The sequence below is a fragment of the Bos grunniens genome, chromosome 2 (genome assembly GCF_055505025.1).
Source record: "Bos grunniens cultivar Pamir isolate PY7600 chromosome 2, Bosgru_T2T1.0, whole genome shotgun sequence".
Lineage (NCBI taxonomy): Eukaryota > Metazoa > Chordata > Mammalia > Artiodactyla > Bovidae > Bos > Bos grunniens.
In genome coordinates this window covers 122,241,913-122,269,360 of record NC_141166.1, presented here as the reverse complement: position 1 = coordinate 122,269,360, position 27,448 = coordinate 122,241,913, and the positions used below count along the sequence as shown (strand labels likewise).

General features: G+C 38.2%; 1 protein-coding gene across 14 annotated transcripts in view; it reads right to left on the bottom strand.

Moving 5' to 3' along the window:
* Positions 1–15,574: 15,574 nt before the first annotated feature.
* Positions 15,575–27,448, bottom strand: part of ITPRID2 (ITPR interacting domain containing 2) — a 97,045-nt gene continuing 85,171 nt past the window's right edge. For 7 of the 14 annotated variants that reach the window (XM_086361268.1, XM_086361260.1, XM_086361244.1 and 4 more), the window contains 5 exons: positions 27,163–27,313; positions 25,988–26,053; positions 24,853–25,317; positions 17,301–17,417; positions 15,575–16,736 (listed from right to left, as the gene is read on the bottom strand). In XM_086361268.1, the coding sequence (XP_086217394.1) occupies positions 17,313–17,417; positions 24,853–25,317; positions 25,988–26,053; positions 27,163–27,313 (787 nt within the window). In that variant the 3' untranslated portion in view covers positions 15,575–16,736; positions 17,301–17,312. The remainder of the gene's footprint in view (positions 16,737–17,300; positions 17,418–24,852; positions 25,318–25,987; positions 26,054–27,162; positions 27,314–27,448) is intronic. The other 7 variants (XM_086361314.1, XM_086361333.1, XM_086361306.1 and 4 more) reach the window with 2 other exon arrangements.

The window sequence follows — 27,448 nt, the reverse complement described above, 5'->3', positions numbered from 1 at the left end:
AACATGTAGCCCAGGTCACAGGAAGAACTAGTTTGTTTTACATACCTAAAGTCTCAAGCTCATTGTTCAAGGAACAGTGACATTGAAAGGAACATTTATTGATAAAATGTTATATTCTAAGCCACTTATGATATTTTAATCTATAATCAGATATGGTAATGCACAGATTTGAAAAAGGAAGCAATCTTCTTAGAGCAGAAAAGTAGGATTCAAGAAATCTCTTGGTGAGGAAATAATTTGTAGGCCTTGAAGAGCAAGAGGTAAGAAAAGAAGAGGAGAAAGGAAATGCTGAAATTGAGAACAAACTATAAAAGAAATACTCATTGCTCTAGAGTACCTGGGTTTTTCAATCATAGAAGCATTTCCTTATCTAACAGTTTAAGTTCATACTATTACTGATTGTCCTAACTGGCTCCTGTGTTCCTTTTATTTTTGTTATTAATTGGAAGGTATAGCACACTTTGAAGAACCTGGTTTACTGCCAGTTTTGGTACAAGTCATTTAATCCGTAAACCAAGACATGTTGTAAATGAATGGTTATCTGTTTCATTGGTGGTCCATGTTGGGTTCCAGGTTTTACTGATGAAGCCAAGCATTCTGTCACTTGGATTTCTAAAAATTAGTTTATTTATAAAATAGACACAATTCAAAATCTTTGGAAGGTTAAGCCTGTTTTGGGAAACTGTCCCCAAAACCATGAGTGATAATTACAACTGTATTCTGTATCTCACATAGTTTCTGATCATGGATACAGTTTTGTTCACTGCTACTGTCTATGGGATTGCACAGAGTCGAACATGACTGAAGCGACTTAGCAACAACAACTGTGTCTTTTTATAAATAATTTCTGTCAAATATATATCTAAAGTCTAAAGAAGTAGAACATCTTAAAAAAGATGGGGTGTTTCACTCTTTTACCTTTCCCGTTATGTGCATTCCTGATGCTGCTGCTAAGTCGCTTCAATTGTGTCTGACTCTGTGCTACCCCATAGATGGTCGCCCACCATGCGCCCCCGTCCCTGAGATTCTCCAGGCAAGAACACTGGAGTGGGTTGCCATTTCCTTCTCCAACACATGAAAGTGAAAAGTGAAAGTGAAGCCGCTCAGTTGTGTCCTACTCTGCGACCCCATGGACTGCAGCCAACCAGGCTCCTCCATCCATGGGATTTTCCAGGCAAGAGTACTGGAGTGGTATGCCATTGCCTTCTCTGGTTATGTGCATTACAGGCAAAATAGACCAAGAAAAGACTCTCCTAGGAAATTAACGTTTACTCCAAAAACTGGTTTAGGATTATACCTGACAGAATCTGTGATGTTATTTGTGTTCTGGTTTTCACTTCTTGGACAGCAATTGAAAGACAACAACAACAATGAGAAGATGCGCCAAAATAAAATTTCTCTTTTGTTGAGAAAGTTGATCCAAATGCTGGCAAATTTGGTAATTTAGCCAATGTGTGGATGTGAGAGTTGGACTGTGAAGAAAGCTGAGCTCCGAAGAAGTGATGCTTTTGAACTGTGGTGCTGGAGAAGACTCTTGCGAGTCCCTTGGACTGCAAGGTGATCCAACCAGTCCATCCTAAAGGAGACCAGTCCTGGATGTTCACTGGAAGGACTGATGCTGAGGCTGAAACTCCAGTACTTTGGCCACCTCATGTGAAGAGTTGACTCATTGGAAAAGACCCTGATTCTGGGAAGGATTGGGGGCAGGAGGAGAAGGGGATGACAGAGGATGAGATGGCTAGATGGTATCACCGACTCAGACATGGGTTTGGGTGAACTCCGGGAGTTGGTGATGGACAGGGAGGCCGGGCGTGCTGCGATTCATGGGGTCCCAAAGAGACAACACGACTGAGCGACTGAACTGAACTGAACTGAACTGAAAATAAAACCAAAGTGCTCCGGCCGTGACAGACCACGCAGAAGCACGGCGGAGACGAGCTACCCTACGCCTGAGGTCAGGGACAGCGGCAGAGGAGCTACCCCACATCCGAGATCAGAGGCGGCGGCAGAGTGGAGCAACCCCACATCCAAGGAGCGGTGGCTGTGTGGGTGCAAGAGGGCCGAGGGGAGCTACTCCACGTTCAAGGTCAGGAGGGGCGACTCGCCCAAAGTAAGTAGTGGCTGCGCTTTGCTGGAACAGCCGTGAAGAGATACCCCACGTCCAAGTAAGAGCAACCCAAGTAAGATGGTAAGTGTTCGAGAGGGCATCAGAGGGCAGACACACTAAAACCATACTCACAGGAAACTAGCCAATCTGATCACACGGACCACAGCCTTGTCTAACTCAATGAAACCAAGCCATGCCGTGTGGGGCCACCCAAGACAGGCGGGTCATGGTGGAGAGGTCTGATAGAATGTGGTCCACAGGAGAAGGGAATGGCAAACCACTTCAGTATTCTTGCCTTGAGAACCCCATAAACAGTATGAAAAGGCAAAATGATAGGATACTGAAAGAGGAACTCCCCAGGTCAGTAGGTGCCCAATATGCTACTGGAGATCAGTGAAGAAATAACTCCAGAAAGAATGAAGGGATGGAGCCAAAGCAAAAACAATACCCAGCTGTGGATGTGACTGGTGATGGAAGCAAGGTCTGATGCTGTAAAGGACAATATTGCATAGGAATCTGGAATGTTAGGTCCATGAATCAAGGCAAATTGGAAGTGGTCAAACAGGAGATGGCAAGAGTGAATGTTGACATTCTAGGAATCAGCAAACTAAAATGGACTGGAATGGATGAATTTAACTCAGATGACCATTATACCTACTACTGTGGGCAGGAATCCCTTAGAAGAAATGGAGTAGCCATCATGATCAACAAAAGAGTCTGAAATACAGTACTTGGATGCAATCTCAGCAAAGACAGAATGATCTCTGTTTGTTTCCAAGGCAAACCACTCAATATCACAGTAATCCAAGCCTATGCCCCAACCAGTAATGCTGAAGAAGCTGAAGTTGAACAGTTCTATGAAGACCTCCAAGATCTTCTAGAACTAGCACCCAAAAAAGATGTCCTTTTCATTATAGGGGACTGGAATGCAAAAGTAGGAAGTCAAGAAGCACCTGGAGTAACAGGCAAATTTGGCCTTGGAATACGGAATGAAGCAGGGCGAAGACTAATAGAGTTTTGCCAAGAAAATGCACTGGTCATAGCAAACACCCTCTTCCAACAACACAAGAGAATGCTCTACACATGGACATCACCAGATGCTCAACACCAAAATCAGATTGATATATTTTTGTAGCTAGAGATGGAGAGGCTCTATACAGTCAACAAAAACAAGACCAGGAACTGACTGTGGCTCAGATCATGAACTCCTTATTGCCAAATTCAGACTTAAATTGAAGAAAGTAGAGAAAACCACTAGACCATTCAGATATGACCTAAATCAAATCCCTTACAGTTATACATGGAAGTGACAAACAGATTCAAGGGATAAAATTTGATAGAGTGCTTAACGAACTATGGATATAGGTTCATGACATTGTACAGGAGGCAGTGATCAAGATCATCCCCAAGAAAAGGAGATGCAAAAAGGCAAAATGGCTGCCTGAGGAAGCCTTACAAATAGCTGAGAAAAGAAGAGAAGTGAAAGGCAAAGGAGAAAAGGAAAGATATACCCATCTGAATGCAAAGTGCCAAAGAATAGCAAGGAGAGATAAGAAAGCCTTCCTCAGTGATCAATGCAAAGAAATAGAGGAAAACAGTAGAATGGGAAAGACTAAACATCTCTTCAAGAAAATCAGAGATACCAAAGGAACATTTCATGCAAAGAGGAGCACAACAAAGGATAGAAATGATATGGACCTAACAGAAGCAGAACATATTAAGAAGAGGTGGCAAGAATACACAGAACTATCCAGAAAAGATCTTAATGACCCAGGTGACCATGATGGTGTGATCACTCACCTAGAGCCAGACATCCTGGAATGTGAAGTCAAGAGGGCCTTAGGAAGCATCACTACAAACAAAGCTAGTTGAGGTGATGGAATTCCAGTTGAGCTATTTCAAATCCTAAAAGATGATGCTGTGAAAGTGCTGCACTCAATATGCCAGCACGTTTGGAAAACTCAGCAGTGGCCACAGGACTGGAATAGATCTTCATTCCAATCCCAAAGAAAAGCAATACCAAAGAGTGTTCAAACTATCGCACAATTGCACTCATCTCACACGCTAGTCATTCCCCGTGGCTCAGACGGTAAAGCATCTGCCTGAAATGTGGGAGATGTGGGTTCGATCCCTGGGTCAAGAAGATCCCCTGGAGAAGGAAATGGCAACCCACTCCAGTATTCTTGCCTGGTAAATTCCATGGACAGAGGAGCCTGGTGGGCTACAGTACATGGAGTTGCAAAGAGTCGGACACGACTGAGCAACTTCACTTTCTTTCACATGCTAGTAAAGTAATGCTCAAAATTCTCCAAGCCAGGCTCCAACAGTTCGTGAACCATGAACTCCAAGATGTTCAAACTGCATTTAGCTGGATCAAATTGCCAACATCCATAGGATGATAGAAAAAGCAAAAGAATTCCAGAATAACATCTACTTCTTCTTTATTGACCATACCAAAGCCTTTGATGTGTGGATCACAACGAACTGGGGAAAATTCTGAAAGAGATGGAAATACCAGACGACCTTATCTGTCTCCTGAGAAATCTGTGTGCAGGTCAAGAAGCAACATTTAGAACTGGACGTGGAACAACAGACTCTTACAAATTGGAAAAGGAGTACATTGAGTCTATATATTGTCACCCTTCTTATTTAACTTATATGCAGAGTTCAGTTCAGTTCAGTCCAGTTGCTGTCGTGTTCAACTCTTTGTGACCCCATGGACTGCAGCACTCCAGGCCTCCCTGTCCATCACCAACTCCCAGAGTTTACTCAGACTCATGTCCATTAACTTGCTGATGCCATCCAAACATCTCATCCTCTGTTGTCCCCTTCTCCCGCCTTCAATCTTTCCCAGCATCAGGGTCTTTTCAAATGAGTTGGTGCTTTGCATCAGGTGGCCTAAGTATTGGTTTCAGCTTCAGCATCAGTCCTTCCAATTAATATTCAGAACTGATTTTGTTTAGGATGGACTGGTTGGATCTCCTTGCAGTCCAAGGGACTATCAAGAGTCTCCTCCAACACCACAGCTCAAAAGCATCAATTCTTCCATGCTCAGCTTTCCTTATAGTCCAACTCTCACATCCATACATGACTACTGGAAAAACCATAGCTTTGACTAGATGGACCTTTGTTGGCAAAGTAATGTCTCTGCTTTAAAAAATATGCTGTCTATGGGTTTGTCATATATAGCTTTTATTATGTTGAGGTATGTTCCTTCTATTCCTGCTTTCTGGAGGGTTTTTATCATAAATGGATGTTGAATTTTGTCAAAGGCTTTCTCTGCATCTATTGAGCTAATCATATGGTTTTTATCTTTAATTTGTTAATGTGATGTATTACATTGATTGATTTGCAAATACTGAAGAATCCTTGCATCCCTGGGGTAAAGCCCACTTGGTCATTATCCTCAATGGTGAAAAATTGAAAGCATTTCCCCTAAAGTCAGGAACAAGACAAGGGTGCCCACTTTCACCATTACTATTCAACATAGTTTTGGAAGTTTTGGCCACAGCAGTCAGAGCAAAAAAAGAAATAAAAAGAATCCAGATTGGAAAATAAGAAGCAAAACTCTCACTGTTTGTGGATGACATGATTCTCTACATAGAAAACCCTAAAGATTCCACTAGAAAATTACTAGAGCTAATCAGTGAATATAGTAAAGTTGCAAGATATAAAATTAACACACAGAAATCCCTTGCATTCCTATACACTAACCATGAGAAAACAGAAAGAGAAATTAAGGAAACAATTTCATTCACCATTGCAACAAAAAGAATAAAATACTTAGGAATATATCTACCTAAGAAACAAAAGACTTATATATAGAAAACTATAAAACACGGATGAAAGAAATCAAAGAGGACACAAAAGATGGAGAAATATACCATGTTCATGGATTGGAAAAATCAATATAGTGAAAATGAGTATACTACTCAAAGCAATCTATGGATTCAATGCAATCCCTATCAAGCTACCAATGGTATTTTTCACAGAACTAGAACAAATAATTTCACAATTTGTATGGAAATACAAAAAACTTCAAATACTCAAAGCAATCTCGAGAAAGAAGAATGGAACTGGAGGAATCAACCTGCCTGACTTCGGGCTATACTATAAAGCCACAGTCATCAAGACAGTATGGTACTGGCACAAAGACAGAAATATAGATCAATGGAACAAAATAGAAACCCCAGAGATAAATCCACGCACCTATGGACACCTTATTTTCAACAAAGGAGGCAAGAATATACAATGGAGAAAAGACAATCTCTTTAACAAGTGGTGCTGGGAAAATTGGTTAACCACTTGTGAAAGAGTGAAACTAGAACACTTTCGAACACCATACACAAAAATAAACTCAAAATGGATTAAAGATCTTAATGGGAGACCAGAAACTATAAAACTCCTAGAGGAAAACATAGGCAAAACACTCTCCGACATAAATCACAGCAGGATCCTCTATGATCCACCTCCCAGAGTAATGGAAATAAAAGCAAAAATAAACAAATGGGACCTAATTAAATTTAAAAGCATTTTTACAATGAAGGAAACTATAAGCAAGGTGAAAAGACAACCTTCAGAATGGGAGAAAATAATAGCAAATGAAGCAACTGACAATTAATCTCAAAAATATATAGCAATTACTGCAGCTCAATTCCAGAAAAATAAACGACCCAATCAAAACATGGGCCAAAGAACTAAACAGAATTTTATCCAAAGAAGACATGCAAATGGCTAACAAACACATGAAAAAATGCTCAACATCACTCATTACTAGAGAAATGCAAATCAAAACCACAATGAGGTACCATATCATGCAGTCAGAATGGCTGCTATCCAAAAGTCTAGAAACAATGAATGATTGAGAGAGTGTGGAGAAAAGGGAACCCTCTTACATTGTTGGTGGGGATGCAGAGTACAGCCACTATGGAGAACAGTGTGGAGATTCCTTAAAAAACTGGAAATAGGAATGGCATATGACCCAGCAATCCCACTGCTGGGCATACACACTGAGGAAACCAGAATTGAAAGAGACACGTGTACCCCAGTTCATTGCAGCACTGTTTATAATAGCCAGGACATGGAAGCAACCTAGATGTCTATCGGCAGATGAATGGATAAGAAAGCTGTGGTACATATACACAATGGAATATTACTCAGCCATTAAAAAGAACACATTTGAATCAGTTCTAATGAGCTGGATGAAACTGGAGCCTATTATACAGAGTGAAGTAAGCCAGAAAGAAAAACACCAATACCGTATACTAACACATATATATGGAATTTAGAAAGATGGTAACAATAACCTTATATGGGAGATAACAAAAGAGACACAGATGTATAGAACAGTCTTTTGGACTCGGTGGGAGAAGGCGAGGGTGGGATGATTTGAGAGAATAGCATTGAAACATTTATATTATCATAGGTGAAACAGAATGCCAGTCCGGGTTCAATGCATGAGACAGGGTGCTCAGGGCTGGTGCACTGAGATGACCCAGAGGGATGGGATGGGGAGGGAGGTGGGAAAGGGGTTCAGGATGGGGAACACATGTACATCCATGGCAGATTCATGTTGATGTATGGCAAAGCCACTACAATATTGTAAGCTAATTAGCCTCCAATTAAAATAAATTTTAAAAAATATATGCTGTCTAGGTTGGTCATAACTTTTCTTACGAGGAGTAAGCATCTTTAATTTCATGGCTGCAGCCACCATTTGCACTAATTTTGGAGACCAACAAAATAAAGTCTGTCACTGTTTCCACTGTTTCCCATCTATTTGCTTTGAAGTGATGGGACCAGATGCTATGATCTTAGTTTTCTGAATGTTGAGCTTTAAGCCAACTTTTCACTCTCCTCTTTCACTTTTATCCTGAGGTTCTTTAGTTCCTCTTCTCTTTCTGCCATAAGGGAGGTGTAATCTGCATATCTGAGGTTACAGATTATTTCTCCCAGTAATCTTGATTCCAGCTTGTGATTCATCCAGTCCAGTGTTTCTCATGATGTACTCTGCATAGAAGTTAAATAAGCAGGGTGACAATATACAGCCTTGACGTACTCCTTTCCCAATTTGGAACCAGTCTGTTGTTCCATGTCCAGTTCTAACTGTTGCTTCCTGACCTGCATACAGATTTCTCAAGAGGCAGGTCAGGTGATCTGGTACTCCCATCTCTTTCAGAATTTTCCACAGTTTGTTGTGGAAACAACAGTCAAAGGTTTTGGCATAGTCATTAAGCAGAAATAGATGTTTTTCTGGAACTCTCTTGCTGTTCTGATGATCCAATGGATGCTGGCAATTTGATTTCTGGTTCCTCTGCCTTTTCTAAATCCAGCTTGGACATCTGGAAGTTCATGGTAAATGTACTGTTGGAGCCTGGCTTGGAGAATTTTGAGCATTACTTTACTACCATGTGAGATGAGTGCAATTGTGCAGTAGTTTGAACATTCACTCTTTGGCACTGCCTTTCTTTGGGACTGGAATGAAAACTGACCTTTTCCAGTCCTGTGGCCACTGCTGAGTTTTCCAAATTTGCTGGCATATTGATTGTGGCACTTCCACAGCATCATCTTTTAGGATTTGAAATAGCTCAACTGGAATTCCATCACCTCAACTAGCTTTGTTTGTAGTGATGCTTCCTAAGGCCCTCTTGACTTCACATTCCAGGATGTCTGGCTCTAGGTGAGTGATCACACCATCACGGTCACCTGGGTCATTAAGATCTTTTTTGGATAGTTCTGTGCATTCTTGCCACCTCTTAATATCTTCTGCTTCTGTTAGGTCCATAACATTTCTGTCCTTTATTGTGCCCCTCTTTGCATGAAATGTTCCCTTGGTATCTCTGATTTTCTTGAAGAGATGTCTAGTCTTTCCCATTCTACTGTTTCCTTCTATTTCTTTGCACTGATCACTGAGGAAGGCTTTCTTATCTCTCCTTGCTTTTCTTTGGCACTCTGCATTCAGATGGGTATATTTTTCCTTTTCTCCTTTGCTTTTCACTTTTCTTCATTTCACAGCTATTTGTAAGGCCTCCTCATACAGCCATTTTGCTTTTTTTCATTTCTTTTTCTTTGGGATGGTCTTGATGTACTTGATGCAGAGTACATCATGCAAAATGCAGGGTTGGAGGAAGCGCAAGCTGGAAACAACTTTGCTGGGAGAAATATCAATAATCTCACATTCGAAGATGACACCACCCTTATGGCAGAAAGTGAAAAAGAACTAAAGAGCCTCTTGATGAAAGTGAAAGAAGAGAGTGAAAAAGCTGGCTTAAAACTCAACATTCAGAAAACTAAGATCATGGTATTTGGTCCCATCACTTCATGGCAAATAGATGGGGAAACAGTGACAGACTTTATTTTCTTGGGCTGAAAAATCACTGCAGATGGTGAATGCAGCCATGAAAGTAAGACACTTGCTCCTTGGAAGAAAAGCTATGACCAACCTAGACAACATATTAAAAAGCAGAGACATTACTTTGCTGACAAATGTCACCATAGTCAAAGCTATGGTTTTTCCAGTGGTCATGTATGGATGTGAAAGTTGGACCATAAAAAAAGCTCAGTGCTGAAGAATTGATTCTTTTGAACTGTGGTTTTGGAGAAAGCTCTTGAGAGTCCCTTAGACTGCCAGGAGATCAAAACAGTCAATTGTAAAAGAAATCAGTCCTGATATTCTTTGGAAGAACTGACAATGAAGCTGAAGCTGCAATACTTTGGCCATCTAATGTGAAGAACTGACTCATTGGAAAAGACCCTGTTGCTGGGAAACGTTGAAGGCAGGAGAAGGGGACGGAAGAGGATGAGATGGTTGGATGGCATCATTGACTCGATGGACATGAGTTTGAGCAGGCTCCAGGATTTGACGATGGACAGAGAAGCCTGGAGTGCTGGTCCATGGGATCTCAAAGAGTCAGACATGACTTAGTGACTGAACTGAACTGAACTGTCCAACTTTCCCAACCCCCCTTGATGAAGAGCCTCTTTTTCCCATTGTATATTCTTGCTTCCTTTGTCAAAGATTAATTGACCATAAATGTGTAAGTTTATTTATGGGTTCTATGCTGTTCCATTGATCCATATGTGTGTTTTTGTGCCAGATCATGATGTTTTGATTACTGTAGCTTTGTATGATTGTCTGGAGTATGTGACCTACTTTGTTCTTTTTCCTTAGGATTGCTTTGGCAATTCTCGGTCTTTTAAATGGTTCCATATGAAATTTAGGATTATTATAGTTCTGTGAAAAATGTCATGGATAATTTGATAGGGATCATATTAAATATGTAGATCATTTTGTGTATTAAGGCCATTTTAACATTAATTCTTCCAATCCAAGAGCTTGGAATTCTTTCCATGTCTTTGAATCATCTTCAGTTTCTTTTATTAATGTTTTATGGTTATTTCTAGCATTGTCTTTCACCTCTTTGGTCAGGTTTATTCCTAAGCTGTTTTTTTTTTTTTTTTTTTTGATGTGATTTCAAAAGCAGTTATTTTATTATATCTTTTTGATATTTCATTGTTAGTATAAAGAAATGCAACAGATTTCTGTATGTTAATGTTGTATCCTGTGCTACTGTGATTAATCTTTTTATTCATTCTAGTACTTTGAATGTAGAGTCTTTAGGGTTTTCTACATAGAATGTAATATTTTCTGCATATTGTTGTCATTGTTCAGTTGCTCAGTCATATCTGACTTTTTGTGATCCCATGAACTGCTGCACACCAGGCTTCCCTGACCTTCACTATCTCCTGGAGTTTGCTCAAATTCATGTCCATTGAGTCGATGATGCCATCCAACCATCTCCTCTTCCATCTCTCCCTTCTTCTCCTGCTTTCTGTCTTTTTCAGCATCAGGGTCTTTTCCAGTGAGTCAGCTCTTCTCATCAGGTGGCCACAGTATTGGAGTTTCAGCTTCAGCATCAGTCCTTCCAATGTGTATTCAGCATTGATTTCCTTTAGGATTGACTGGTTTGATCTCCTTGCTGTCCATGGGATTCTTAAGAGTCTTTTCCAACATCACAGTTTGAAAGCATCAGGTTTTTGCTGCTTAGCCTTCTTTATGGTCCAACCCTCACATCTGTACCTGACTACTGGAAAAACCATAGCTTTGACTGTCTGCATATAATGAATTTTATCTCTTCCTTTCCAATTTGGATACTTTGTCTTTCTTTTTCTTGCTTGATTACTGTGGAACTTCTAATACTGTACTATTGAATAGCAGTGGTGAGACTGGGGGATCTTTGCCTTGTTCCAGATTTTATCAGGAAGACTATCAGCTTTTCTGGAGAAGACAATGGCACCCCACTCCAGTACTCTTGCCTGGAAAATCCCATGGGTGGAGGAGCCTGGAAGGCTGCAGTCCATGGGGTCGCTGAGGGTCGGACACGACTGAACGACTTCACTTTCACTTTTCACTTTCATGCATTGGAGAAGAAAATGGCAACCCACTCCAGTGTTCTTGCCTGGAGAATCCCAGGGACGGGGGAGCCTGGTGGGCTGCCGTCTATGGGGTTGCAGAGAGTCAGACACAACTGAAGCGACTTAGCAGCAGCAGCAGCTATTCACACCATTAAGTATCGTATCAGCTGAGAGTCTGTCATAAGTAGCTTCCATTCTGTTGAGCTGTGTTCCCTCCGTATGCAATTTGGTAAGAGGTTTTTATCATGAATGGTGTTGATATTTATCCAATGCTTTTTCTGTATCTATTGGGATGATTATGTGGGTTTTTTCTTTTGTTGATGTGGTGTATCATATTTGTTTGTTTTAAACCATCCTTGTGGCTCTGGGATGAGTCTAGTCTGGTCATGGTCTTTGATGTGTTGTTGGATTTGGTTTGCTAATATTTTCTTGAGAATTTTTGTATCCATATTCATCAAAGATATGGGCTGTAATTTTCTTTAGTATCCTTATCTTGTTTTGGTATACATTTGTTTCCAGTTACTACCTTTGGGCTATAATGAAAAGTTCCCTGAAGATGGCCTCTAAGTTGACATACCTTTGGATATAAAAATTCCTTTTCCTGCTTACCAACTGTCACGTGAGTGTATGTTCCTCGGTTCTTTGTCTCGTCACAACAAAGATTTGGAGCGACGGACATTAAAGCCCTCGGCGCATCACAGCTCTTGGGTCTTGGACAAACTGTGCTACAGCTCTTAGGCAAATCAGTGTTACAGCTCTATTTTATTTAGAAGATAGCAGGAAAGTGAGAGAGAGAGAGAGAAAGAAAAGAGCGCACGCACGTGGGAGAGAGAGTCCATGAGAGAGCGCTTTGGCTCCTCCTTTTATATGTTTTTTTCCTCCACCTGGGCCTGCCCTATGCAAATTGGGCTTAGCCAGGAGTGCTGTTTGTTCTGTTTGTTCTGCCTGAAGTCTTCACTCTGGTCCTCAGACCTTCCTTGTCTTTTAGCCACCGCAATTTTGGACTCCTTTTCCCTATTCTACCTACCTAACACAACTTTCTCTCTCCAAAGTAACTAGCAGATAGGTAGTAAGACTTACTAATATAAATCCTTGCTACTAAAAGTACAGTTAATGGATTAGAAGCATCAGTTTCTCCTGAGTGCTTCTAGAAATGCAGGAATGTGGAGCCAAGAAAGTAGGACCAGGACCTACGCAATCAGAATCTTCATTTCCACAAAATCTCAGGTAATTCGATTTCCATGCGTGGAGAAATATAGAAGCATTACTCTAAGTGGTATTTCATGAGAATTTTTTGTTGTTGTTCCAAAGGAACAAAATTGAAAATTGAAATTCAGTATTGTCCACCTTCCACTTAAAAAAGGTGAAAGATATAACCAACTGAATTCAGTTTCAAAGAATAGCAAGGAGAGATAAGAAAGCCTTCTTAAGTGAATAGTGCAAATAGAGAAAAACAATAGAATGGGAAAGACCAGAGATCTCTTCAAGAAAACTGGAGATACCAAGGGAACATTTTATATAAGGATGGGCACGATAAAGGACAGAACTCATTAGCATGACTTAACAGAAGCAGAAGAGATTAAGAAGAGGTGGCAACAGTACACAGAAGTATACAAAAATGGTCTTAATGACCCAGATAACAATGAGGTGTAGTCAGTCACCTAGAGCTAGACATCTTGGACTTCACAGTCAAATGAGCCTTTGCAAACTCTACTATGAACAAAGCCAGTGGAGGTGATGGAATTCCAGTTGAGCTATTTTAAATCCTAAAAGATGATGTTGTTAAAGTGCTGCACTCATTATGCCAGCAAAATTGGGAAATTCAACAGTGGCCACAGAACTGGGAAAGGTCTGTTTTCATTTCAGTCCCAAAGAAGGGCAAATGCCAAAGACTATTCAAATTACCTTATGACTGCGCTTATTTCACATGCTGTTAGTAGCAAGGTTATGCTCAAAATCCTTCAAGCTAAGCTTGAACAGTACAAGAACCAAGAACTTTCAGATGTATAAGCTCAGTTTAGAAAAAGGCAGAGGAACCAGAGATCAAATTGCCAACATCCATTGGATCATAGAAAAAGGAAGGGAATTTCAGAAAAACATCTATTTCTGCTTCACTGACTATGCTAAAGGCTTTGACTGTGTGGATCACAACAAACTGTGTTAAATTCTTAGAGATGGGAATGCCAGACCACCTTACCTGTCTCCTAAGAAACCTGTATGCAGGTCAAGAAGCAACAGTTAGAAACAAGCATGGAACAATGGACTGGTTCAAAATTGGGAAAGGAGTATGTCAAGGCTGTATATTGTCACTCTGACTGTTTAACTTGTATGCAGAGTATATCATGCAAAATGCTTGGCTGGATGAATCAAAAGCTGCAGTCAAGATTGGCAGAAGAAATGTAACAGCCTTAGTTATGCCAATGACACCACTCTAATGGCAGAAAGTGAAGAGGAACTAAAGAGCCTCTTGATGAGGATCAAAGAGGAGAGTGAAAAAGCTGGTTTAAAACTCAACATTCAGAAAACTAAGATCATGGCATCTTGTCCCAACACTTTATGGCAAATAGAAGGGGAAAAGTAGAAGCAGTGACAGATTTTGTTTTCTTGGGGTCCAAAATCACTGTGAACAGTGACTGCAGCCACGAAATTAGAAGATGCTTGCTCCTTGGTAGGAAAGCTATAACAAACCTAGATAGTGTATTAAAAAGCAGAGACATCACTTTGGCAACAAAGGTCCATAGAGTCAAAGTTGTGGATTTTCCAGTAGTCCTGTACAGATGTGAGAGTTGAACCATAAAGAAGGCTGAGCACCAAAAAATTGGTGCTTCCGAATTTTGGGACCCTTGAAGAATCCCTTGGACAGCAAGATCAAACCACTCAATCCTAAAAGAAATCAATGCTGAATATTTCATTGGAAGGACTGATACTGAAGCTGAAGCTCCAATATTTTGGCTACCTCATAGGAAGAGCTGACTCATTAGAAAAGACCCTGATCTGGGAAAGACTAAAGGCAGGAGGAGAAGGGGACAGCAGAGGATGAGATGGTTAGGATAGCATCACCAACTCAATAGACATGAATTTGAGCAAACTCTGGGAGATAGTGAAGGACAGGTGAGCCTGGCCTGTTGCAGTCCATAAGGTCACAAACAGTCAGACATGACTAAGCAACTGAACAACAAGAACTAAAATATTCTTAATTACTTAAACTCCATCCTTTCTATTTCCCATTAAGACTTTACTGAAACTAGGTCTTCTTGGTAAAGACTTACATCTCCAACCATCCCAGGCTCCCTCCTGCAAATTCTTTTTATGATTTTCATGTTTTTTATTTGGTACTTCTAAACTTACCCATTCAGGAAAAAAAGGTGCCCTGTTCTTCCATTTAGACCCCCTCTCATTCATTTCAGCAGCTAGCAGGGTGGCTTGAATACAGTAGCTTTCAAATGTTTGAGTACACAAGCTTTACATGGGCGTCAACATGAAACTCTGATAGTGCTTGAGTTCATTTTATTTTACATGCCAACTCTGTAAGGGATTTGCCCATTGAATCAAGCTATTTAATACTGATTATCAAATTCTGGGTTCTTATATAGTCAGAAAAGAACTGTTAGTGGCTACAAAGCTGATTAGTTAAAAATCATTGATATCTGTATTAATATTAGTATTAATATCAGTGCTTGGTTTATATGTATCATTACTATTATTAGAATTGGGTAGTCAAATTGCTGAATTTGAATTTGGCCAGAGAATAAAGTAGTATTTTAATGTCTGTTCTTTGTAGCTTAACAGTACAGTTTAAAGAAAATTTTTGACTCAGATGGTAATAATTAAAACGACAGAACTAGATGAGACCAAGAGGCATCAGTGTGCATTCTTTCTCCATGGTGGTCTAGTATTAACCACATTTTTGAAAGCATCGTAGACGCCTTTTCAGGAAAAGAGAATTTTAGCCTAATAGATTATATGCTCCAATTCTTTTGGGTCTTGTTACTTATCAAATCTAATCCAAATTCTTCATGTTGTGGTTCAAGAAAATAAATCACTAAAAACATGTTAGGCAAAATAAATACTTTATTAATTTTTTTTTAGAAATCAGCCTTTGTGTGATGTGATAATTCAAACATTTAAAAAACCTTTTAGATATTCTTTCAAAGTATATTGTTAACCTCTCAACCACTTTTGATTAAAATTTCACACAAAGAAATATAATAGGAGTTGAAAATTATAAATGCTAAAGAATAATTCTAATAACATCTGGTTGTTACTTTACACATTTATTTAACATATATAAAACCAAATAGGAAACTACCTTCCTTTTTTTTCCCCCCCTATAAAACAAACAGTTCTCACTGGTTAAGAATGAATTAAAATTTGTTTATGAGAAAACAAAAATCTAAATTACTTCCATTATGAAAAAACAAAACCAGCTTATTCATTTCTATCCATTCAAGTCACAGGCCCCATTATTTTGGCAATAATCTACTATTTAGTCTAAAAGAAGAAACATGTCCTTATAATAAAGAAGTCTGGACAATGCAAAAAGTACATAGTGTTTAACATAAGACATGTTTCCAAAAAACAAACAAACAAAAATCCCCAAACTACATAAGCTACAATAAAATTACAATTGTCTTGGGTAAAATAACAATGCTTACAGTGTAAGAACATTAAGTAGTTTTAGGTAACATAAATTCTATCCTACTGCTATTAGTAACCTCCTCAAGAATTAAAAGCAGTTTTTACAACAGGATAATTTTTCTTCTTGGAAGTGACACTAATTAACAGCAGTGGAGGGAGTATCATTGGTTGTTTCAAGCTCTCAAAAAATGAATCAGTTATTGCACAGTAAATACCTCATAGAGGTCAGTGTTTTAAGAAGCTAGTCTGAAGAAATATGTTATTTATAAGTTGGTTAATTATGGAAGTTTTCAAGTTTTAAAATTAATTCTACCTAGGCAATCAACTGGAAAATACTGACATACAAATAAATATTAGGCTTTTCAAATGGCTATGGTTTTGATAGTTTAGAAAAGAAATAAAGTCAGCAAAGTGCCTATGTTTCTATGTTTTTTGAAAAGATATGCACAGAAGAAATAAACATTGTATACAGTAGCCCAGCTCAGCAGCAAGTATCTTCTGAAGCACAAATGACACCCCCACCAGTGTATATCCTTGATAACTCCAGTATCACGCAGCTAACAGGACCCACGCAAACCTTAAAAAAAGGAAGAAAAGTAAAAATTAAGCATTTTTCAATTATTACTGAAAAGTCTTTAAAAGGAAGGATGAGAATAAAGATTCTCCATTATCTATTATGACATGATTAGATATGAGACCTAATGTACTATGTACAATGAGATCTATGGGATATGTTTCTTTAAAAAACAAAAGACACTAAAAATTTATGATTAAATCTTGAAATCTTGGTATGCACGCATGCTTGAATTCTTCATCCATTTGAAGTAATATTATAATCAGGGCAGTGCTATCAAAATTCAGGTTTGAAGGACCCAATTTCCCCAATTCCAGAATTTACTATAATGAAATTTCAATAAAATGATAAAATATCAATATAACTTGGAGGTTTGAGATTATGAGATTTGAATCACTTACACTTCAAATGAGGTTATAAAAGGTTTTCACACTGTAAAATAACATATTACATACTTCCTAAAAATAAAAATTTAGCTAGGGAAACAGACCTATATACTAAGAAAAAGCATTAAAAACTAAGTACTAAGTTACCTTTAGCTAAACAAAGAAATTCAGAAAAATTTACCTATAAATTCCATTAGTGACTATCTTGCTTAGAATTGGATGCTTTACTTGAAGATACTGCTGCCAGAAGTCCACTTACAATTTCCCGTCTGATTTCCCCAACAATAGACTCTTTAATCTAGAATGGAAAAAAGAAGAAAACGAGAACTTAACAGTATCACTATAATCCATTTTATTCTGTTATCAGAAAAAACAAGTAAATAACATTTAATTTCTACAGTCAGCTAAACTACAGAGAAAACTAAATCTTTGTGTAAATCCTTCATGAAATAGAGAGAGAGAGCAGGGAATCACATCCATCTATCCTCAAACTCAGATCATGTTCTGAGATCTTGTCTAGCATAATTCAAATAACTCCATTACAAAATAACACAATTCTCAAGTTGAGAGCATTAACAAATGTTAAAGCTTCATAGATAATTTAGCCTATGACACAAAATAACCTGAAAGAACTGATTAAATATTATGTTCACTTTTATGTTGTTTTTCTTTTAAATTAATGTCTATCTACCTAAAGGCAGAAAGCAAAGAGGGACTAAAGAGCCACTTGATGAAAGTGAAAGAAAAGTGTGAAAAAGCTGGCTTAAAACTCAACATTCAAAAAACTAAGATCATGGCATCTGGTCCCATCACTTCAAGGCAAATAGATGGGGAAACATTGGAAACAGTGACAGACTTTATTTTCTTGGGCTCCAAAATCACTGCAGATGGTAAATGTAGCCATGAAATTAAAAGGTGCTTGCTCCTTGGAAGAAAAGCTATAACAAACTTAAGACAGCATATTAAAAAGCGGAGACATCACTTTGCCAACAAAGGTCCATGGTTTTTCCAGTAGTCATGTGTGGATGTGAGAGTTGGACCATAAAGGAGGCTGAGCATGGAAGAATTGATGCTTTTGAACTGTGGTGTTGGAGAAGACTCTTGGGAGTCCCGTGGACAGAAAGGAGATCAAACAAGTCAATCCTAAAGGAAATCAACCCTAAATATTCATTGGAAGGACTGATGCTGAAGCTGAAGCTCCAATACTTTGGCCACCTGATGCAAAGAGCTGACTCATTAGAAAAAACCCTGATGCTGGGAAAGATTGAGGTAGGAGGAGAAGAGGAAGACAGAGGATGAGACGGTTGGATGGCATCACTGACTCAATGGACATGAACTTGAGCAAGCTCCAGGAGATGGTGAAGGACAGGGAAGCCTGGCATGCTGCAGTGCATGTGGTAGGAAAGAGTCGGACACGACTGAGTGACTGAACACCACCACCAAAACAACCATAAACTCTAAATAAGTCAATATTTAGTTGTATGGTACGTTTGTCACCTGACTGAAAATTTTGCTTTGGATGAGGATTTACATGTCATTTTATTGTTAGAAAACGCAAACAGATCTAGAGGCAATGACAATTCCCTCGAGATTTTCTTCTCCAGATGCCCAAACACTACACATGCACACCTACATCTTTTTCTCTCTGATTTGTGACCCCATGGAATGCAGGCCACAAATCTCTTCTATCTATGGGATTTTCCAGGCAAGAATACTTGGGTGGGTTGCCATTTCCTCCTCCAAGGGATCCTCCAGACCCAGGGATCAAACCCACAGCTCCTGCATGTCCTGCATCGGCCACAGATTCTTTACTAACTGAGCCACCTGGGAAGCCCAGTGCATCAGCTCTGAGTAGCCCCCTGAAGGCTTTACATGTGTGCTTCCTCAAATAAACTGGTAATGCCTTCCCGAACCAGCACTCAGGACACACTCAACCAGCTTTTAAAAATTCTACATTTTCAGTTTCCTGCCAGCCTGATCTCTTTCCTAAAATGTTCCTAAGTACATCCTGAACACATCTCAATGGAAGTCTTTCCAAAAATGGCTCTGTAATAATGTCATGCAATATATACGTTACAGAATATATATATTGTGGTGTTGGAGAAGACTCTTGAGAGTCCCATGGACTGCAAGGAGATCCAACCAGTCCATTCTGAAGGAGATCAGCCCTGGGATTGCTTTGGAAGGAATGATGCTAAAGCTGAAACTCCAGTACTTTGGCCACCTCATGTGAAGGGTTGACTCATTGGAAAAGACTCTGATGCTGGGAGGGATTTGGGGGCAGGAGGAGAAGGGGACGACAGAGGAGGAGATGGCTGGGTGGCATCACGGACTCGATGGACAAGAGTCTGAGTGAACTCCGGGAGTTGGTGATGGACAGGGAGGCCTGGCGTGCTGCGATTCATGGGGTCGCAAAGAGTTGGACACGACTGAGCGACTGAACTGAACTGATACATAAATATTCAGAGAGACAAATGCTCCTTAACTACCAACTATCTATACTGAAATATATTTAAATAAATAAAATCTTCTCATTTTACCTTCTAAACTTTAAACATCAAAGGTCTGTTAAGTTCATAGTCCTTCAGATTTGTTTTTTAAACAAATATATATTGGACACAAATATGATACCAGAATTTCTTTGCCACAGCATACAAGTACAAATGCAGTGTGTTAAATTAGATCCTCTGTAAATCCATATTTACAAAAGACGATGACTTAGCAGAGTCTTTCAGTCCTGTTGTCCAATGCACATCTCATCACACTTCACTCAAAAATTCTTTTTCATTCTTCATCATTCAAAAACAAACTAGCCCAAAGTATTATCTACAAACCAAAAAAGTATGCCAACATTTGGAGGGTAGGGATAAGTACAGACATCACTGCAGTAAAACATAAAAAGTCTCTACCAAGGATGTCATTATCTATGTGTGCTCAGAACAAACATTTCATAAAATATTAAAAAGGAAAAACTGTTAACTCATTAATGACATAAGAACAGAATAAAAAATGAGAGACTAGTATGGGATAGAAGAGGAAAAAGTTATCAGAGAATAGCGAATTTTAACATAGTGATGAAAAAGTGAGGCCAACTGCAGACAACAGTGAGGATGAAAGCAGTAGCAAGAGCACCTTAAGAGAGGGAGCAGAAAGAAGCCTAGCTGGTAAGATAGTCCCCACTAGTCAGAGAGCAGAAGGGAATCAGAATGGAAGGGGTGCACTCAAATGGAAGTTTATCAGTGTGTTCTGGCACACAGTAAATGCTCAATGAATGTCTGAATAAATGCCTTCAATGAGAGACTGAAAGAATATCACACACAAAAAAGAACAGAAAGTGAAAAAAAAAGGACTACATATAAGCACTGGAAAACAACAAAATGCCTTTGATTATTTATTGAAGTAACAAATGTATGAACGCAGAAATTAGTTCCAAAGTCTCCCACGTTACAGAGGTGGGGAAGGATAAGTAGTGAGAAAATCAGTGGAATGGATGGTGAAGTCCATTTTATAACTTCCAAAAAGTAATATCCACTGAAGACCGACTCCTTGAGATCAAGGAACGCACATTGGCATATTAACAAGATGACAGCAAGCCTAAAGTGTGGGACAACACATCCATTTATTAGCCTCTACTGAGTGCCTCCTGTGCGGCAGCCATTATTACAGAGATCACTAACAGAATTGTAGTAAGGACACAGGCAAGCTGTGTAGTTACCAAAATACATACAAAAGTGTGCCAGATGAAATACAGTTACTCAGAGGCATGGACCAAGCCTAGGAACGTCAATGAACAAAGAAGAAAACTCTATACAGAGCAATCTATCTTTATACTCTGACATTTAATTCTGTTCAATTTGCTTCTGTGGACACATGCTCATTTATTCTATTAAGTTATCTTTTTAACTTACTTTTTCTTTCAGTGTTCTCTTTCAAAAGAATTCTACTGTATCAGTATTATAAGTAATGAAAGCATTCTTTTAAAAAACTTCACATATGGTGAAATAATGGAAACAAAGGCCTGACAGACATCGTTGTTTTCATGCACCCATGAGAGCAATAAGAAAACTTCCCTAAAAGTGTTTGCCAAACATGCTTAATCCTCACCTGCAAAACTGTTCAACCCAAGCTTAAATCTTCCCTTCCTGAATAATGGCTTTGTTTATAGGGTTAGGGACCCAGAATTTGCTGGGAAGACAATTCTGTTTTTCTTGGTAGCTGATACAATAAGAGTTTAAAAAAACTGGAATTCAGTAACATTAAGGGAAAAGATTACCCATTTTAAATGAACAGAATCAAGACTAATCTGAATTTAAATATTTTACAAAGTTTAACAGAACACCATTGTAACTGAGCTAAAATGATAATAACCCAAATGATTTTTAAAATTATAGATGACATTAGACTAATTTATCCATTAACATATGCTTTTAAAGTGCTTCAAAAGTTTTTTTTTTTTAAGGACATCAATGTTCCTCTTATGCCCTGTTTCATCTACTATACAATTTGCTTGGTAAGCTCTTCTTTGGAGACATTTAAAAGGGTCAGTGTTAAGCTAAAGTTCCTCCAAACTATGTCAAATTCTGAATCAGGAAGTTTCTAATTAATAGTAACAAATTCTGAAAAATTCTTCAAACATTTGTCTCACATGTCAGTCCTTCAAATCATAAAATCTCTGATATTTAATAGGGAGGTTCTTATAAATGATTAAGTAATTCTCTAGCACCACCACAGTATGATGGGAACAACCAAGTTTTCTATATATGCTAAGTTCTACCAGCCCAAAAAAATCAATGTTCTGGTTTAGGGATGCTTTGAAAGTGAAAGTGAAAGTCACTCAGTCTTGTCTGATTCTTTGTGATCCCACAGACTATCCATGGAATTCTCCAGGCCAGAATATTAATTAGAGTGGGTAGCCATTCCCTTCTCCAGCAGATCTTCCTGACCCAGGGATCAAACCAGGGTCTCCTGCATTGCAGGTGGATTCTTTATCAACTGAGCTATCAGGAAATCACTTATAGCACACATCAGGCCATCCATTAGCAACATTAAATATGAGGACTCAAGTATGCATTAAAAGAGTATTTGTGCCAAATGAGTATATAAAGTCCAGTTTCCAAGGAAGTTTTTCAAACCAAAGCAAGCTAAAGGGAACAAAAATACCACATTTTGTGTCAAGGGAGTACCTTAAAACTGATTTCCTCAGTTAACAAATACATTATGAAGAAAAATAATTACTTAGTTCTACTCAAAAATTGATCTTTGACGTGAAACACCATCAGTCACACCTAACTAACTGAGCAAGGTGGATGTACAGAGCCTGCTAAAGAGTAGCCAGATACAACCAACCTACAAAATAATTACATTTATAGGACAAATAAATTTATAGAATTAAGATCTTTTAAATTTCAAGTTGGTAATTCACGTCATGAAAAGAAATTACATACATGCAGTGTCTTCTGCTATTGACAGAATGCTTGTTTTTTAAGTGTTAACTTGTCTGAATGCCAGCTGAACCTAGGAACAGAGCACCCAACATGCGCAAACACTGAACAGCTACCAGATGTCTTAGTTCACTGTGTTGTGAAGCACACCTGTCTGCACCTGGCATTACAATTTCTGTTAGATTTCATTATCACCCCCCTCTACCACATCACAGTAACTCACAAGTAACTTATTTTGCAGCCCTTCCAAAATCCAATTCCAGAAGCAAATTTCAGGTCTTTTTCAAGGCAGTGTCACACTATTGTAGCATTTATTTCTTAACAAAACAGTGTTAGGGTTTTTATTAGGTTTTCATCTTTTCAAAAATCTGTCACTGACAAAAGTTTTGAATGTTATGCTTCTAATACTATTTTCCCCATGAGCTCTGTAGTTTTTACTACACAAATCTGCATAGCGTGATTTTTAGGAATGCATATATTAATGTCATATAAAGCAAAACTGACTTTATTTTCAAGGTACTTCTCAAGCTACTGTTATGCAGCTGTAAATGATGGCACCTCATACATACACTAATCTTTGGACCCAGAGGAGCAATGGCTCATTTGAAAAAAACATTTTGGTATGTTGCCACCATTCTTAAAAAAAAAAAAAAAATTAATTTTGTACTGGGTATAGCCCATTAGCAATGTCGTGAATTTCAGATGAAGAGTGAAAGGACTCAGCCATATATATACATGTATCCACTTTTCATCCAGGCTGCCACATAACATTGAGCAGAGTTCCATGTGCTACAAAGTTACCATTTTAAATATAGCAAGGTGTCCATGTCCATCCTAAACTTCCTAACTATCCCCCTCTCCCTTCCCCCTGCCAACCATAAGTTCAGTTCTCTAAGTCTGCAAGTCTCTCTCTGTTTGTAAGTAAGTTCAATTGTATCATTTCTTTATAGATTCCACATACAAGGGATGTCATCCTGTATTTCTCCTTCTCTGACTTAATCACTCAGTATGACAATCTCTAGGTCCATGCATGTTGCTGCGAATTGCTGCCACCATTCTTGACCTATAACCACTAAAAATTTGTTCAATGTTACTCACAAATTAATTCTAAAAATGTGTTACATTCACATCACTGAATTTATTGGAAGTACAAAGATTAAAAAGGAGCCACTGACTCTTATTTCTCTGGTTCATTTCAGTATTTTCCATTTCTAAATCCTTACTTCTCAATACATTATACTAAATGCTTTTCTGTATGATTTTTCAACTGTTCCCTGAGTTAGTTCTATTTACCTTCCTACTAGACTTTAAGCTTAAGGATTTCATGGTCTTACATCCATTTTTCTTTTCTCCTTTACAGAGCAGGTACTCATTAAGACACTTGTAAACCATTTTTTTTAAAAACACAGTAGGCTATTCTTTTTACTAATGGAAAGAATGAATGATCCTTTTTATCATGGATTTTAGTATCCCAGTTGGAAAGAACTATGAATAATTACAGTTCTTCCTCAGAGTTATTCTTAAGACAGGGACAGAATGAAAAAAATAAATTCAACACGTGTAATTTTTATCTTATGCATTCTACTGAATTTTGCATCCGAAGACACAATGTAATTTGAGAAAAGGAAAAAACAAAGTCATACATAAATATGTACCTATAGCAGTTTCCTTTTTTAAATGATATCCATACTGTTCCTTACTGTCTGATCCTGGTGTCAAAAGCAACTATTTTACTAATTTCTGAAACATTTTGCCTTTGATTACTAGTCCTCCTAAGTTTCTGCAGTCCTTTCGGTAACCTAGAACTATTGCTAAATGTTTCAGGTCTGCATACTGCTAACCACACAAGGTAAACTTTAATTCTATATTTCTATCTTTGAATGACTTACATAATTTCTATAGGTCTCTACTCACTAAACCAAATAGATTAAATGCTTCATACTTCTTAAAATCTCAACTGACATTATAAAATGGCAGATTTTAATCTTGGAAGAGATCTAAATTATAATCCTTAATTTTACAAAGGTGGAAACAGAGGTCTAAAGTCCTCGTCACATGTTCACCTATTCTGAAACCCGCACATACCTTCTTCACCAGAGTGAATATAGAGAATTGCAATTACTTCACATGGGAGTATGAAATTTGCAGAAACAGCATTACAAACATAATAGACACGAGCTAGATCAATGGGAAAATTACTGAATACAGTGAATCAAAGGAGTACCTTACAAATAATTAATGTTAAAATAAAACCTATTCAAAACAAATTAATTAAGCATAGATTTTACTCACCTCCCTTATGACTTGCTGTAACTCATCTTGCTCCACATTTTTATGCACTTCCTCAGCAGCTGGCAATAACGAGACTTTTCCCTGTTCTTCCTCCACTTCAGATTTAGGTCCTACAGCTTCTGAGGTTTCTTCAGTTGCTCCAGCTTCCTCAGAACTTTCCACATCTGGAGGTGTCTGCACAGAGCCTGTTCTAGAAGGAGCAGTTGGTGTTAGGGCCACTGATGCTCGGAATAATTTCTTGCTTGGTACCAGATGGGTTTTGGGTTTGCCCACTGAGTCAATAGGAGGTACTCCAGTTCTTCTACTGGCATGAGAGGGACCAGAACATACGGACGATGACTCTGATGTTGCTTGGGAAAAAACAGATTCTGAGCTTTCTCCAGGAGGAATTTCAAATCCCATTTCTCCATGGCCCAGGCCCAATTCAGACTTTAGGTATGACTGTTCCCGCATCAGTTCAGTGACCTAGAGATCAGAAAAACTGTAATTCTTCTCTCTTTAAATTAATATTCATAGTTAAAAGAAGATTAATATCCTCGATGCTGCCCCAAATCATTTAACTTGTAGAGACATGATTCAAATGCACTCATTTAGTTACTACTCAATTTCATTTGCAAAAACAGCAAGAAAAATTAAAATTTGCAGTGAGATCAAGCCATAAAATATTTAACTAGGCTATAGCTGGATGAAATTTTACTTGGTTCTACATGGGTGTCCAAATTACTTACAAAGAAAAGTAACCAGTAAAAAAAACTCATAATGCCCTCAAATGAACTAATTCATTTAAAATACAATAAAAATCAATCTTTGTTCAAAATGTAGTCATCTTAAAGATCCAATTACCTAAAGAACCTGGAATCAGACTGCGAAAGCACATTTCCTGAAATATAAATTACTTTTTATGATGCATTATTTCCTTTAGGCCATGAAGATAAATCATTATTGCAATTAACTGGCTTTCTAGTGGCCAAAGATGGCAACAGACTTCAAGAAGTGCCAGACTCACTTCTAATCAAATTAACTAACTTATCAAATTGTGTATTTAAATTTTTTTTCATCTACATTAGGAAAACTGTGTGTTTATTAAATATGATATCATTCCCTTCCCCAGTGATTTAAAAGGAAAGAGGCTTACTGGTTCCATTACATTCAATGGAGAAGGGCATGACAAGTTATCAGCGCTTCTACTGCCACACATTCCCTGAAAAAGCAAAACAATATATATATATGTGATATATGTGTGTGTTTCTGTGTGTAGTTTTTTCAAATTGCAAGTGCTTTATAATAAAATGAGCTAATTATTTTTGCTCTAAAGCAGTCCTTTATGTCACAAAAGTCAGCCTCAGCTGTCACAGGATCCTATAAAATGTGTTACTGTGACTGAAGGTTGCATAGAAGATGTTCTGATTCTCTGATCTCACCAATGCACATTTCTCAGAATAATAGATCAAAACTGTTGATGAGATGAAATAGATCAAAACTGCCGATGAGATATTCATTGACAAGATATGCATAGTCTGTGCTATCATATACATATACACACACACACACATTCTTACTCTACTTGCTATGTGTGCATATATACGTGTGTGTTCATGCAATTGTTTTTAACAAAATCAGTTATGTTCAATTAACAAAGAGAAGAATTCACTGTTTCAACATTTCAAAACAATATATTCTACAACTGAAAGATTTTGGCAAAAATAAGAATACAATTGTTGAAGTTCAGATTGCATGAAAAGGAACATTAGGAGTAAGAATAGTGGTACAAAATAGAGAGAGAGAGTGTTTGTCTCTATTTTTGTTTGTATACAGGTTTTTCTGCTTTTACAAAGATCTTATTTGATTCCTCAAAAAACATACAGAATGGAAAAGATCCAAAATAAAGGAAAAATGTAAAGGGAACAGTATTTTTTCAAAGGCAAGAAAGGGTGGGGGAAAAGGTTACATGAAATACATATGTGTGTGTTCTTCAGTTATACACAATGAGTAACATCTAAATTAGTCATATGCTAACCTACTATCATTTTTCCTTTAAAATCCTTAAATTTTTGCATTGCTCTTTATTCTCTATTATTAAATTACGATTTTTCAATATATTTATATATATATAAATATGCTAAATATTTAAGAAGTTAACCACAACTTACACATTCCATTGATTTGTCAGAAAGACTCATTAAACACGGCATGTCTCTAATGCCATTTTTAAAATATGTTGTTTTTAAATTAAGGCATTTGTCCTAAATTGTGTGGAACACTATTAACAAGTTCTGAGTGAAAAAACCGTGACAACCCGAGGAAGCATACCATGAGTGCGGAGGGGCGGAAGGCTGACGGCAAGTGCACAGGGCGGAGCTGCTCCTCCAGCCCCAGCAGGCGCTCCTCCAGCTGCAGCTCCAGGTCCTGGAGTTCCATTCGGACTGAATTTCTCAAACTCTGCAGCTGATCAACTTCATACCTATTAGTAGGAAACTCAGTGTCACAACTCTCACAAGCTTTTGGAAGTTACTGAAACTCCAAGTTCTATAGATTAGCACAACAGCGTCTGCAATGAGTATAACCATTATAACTGCTTTTTCTTCCTCTAGCTTCC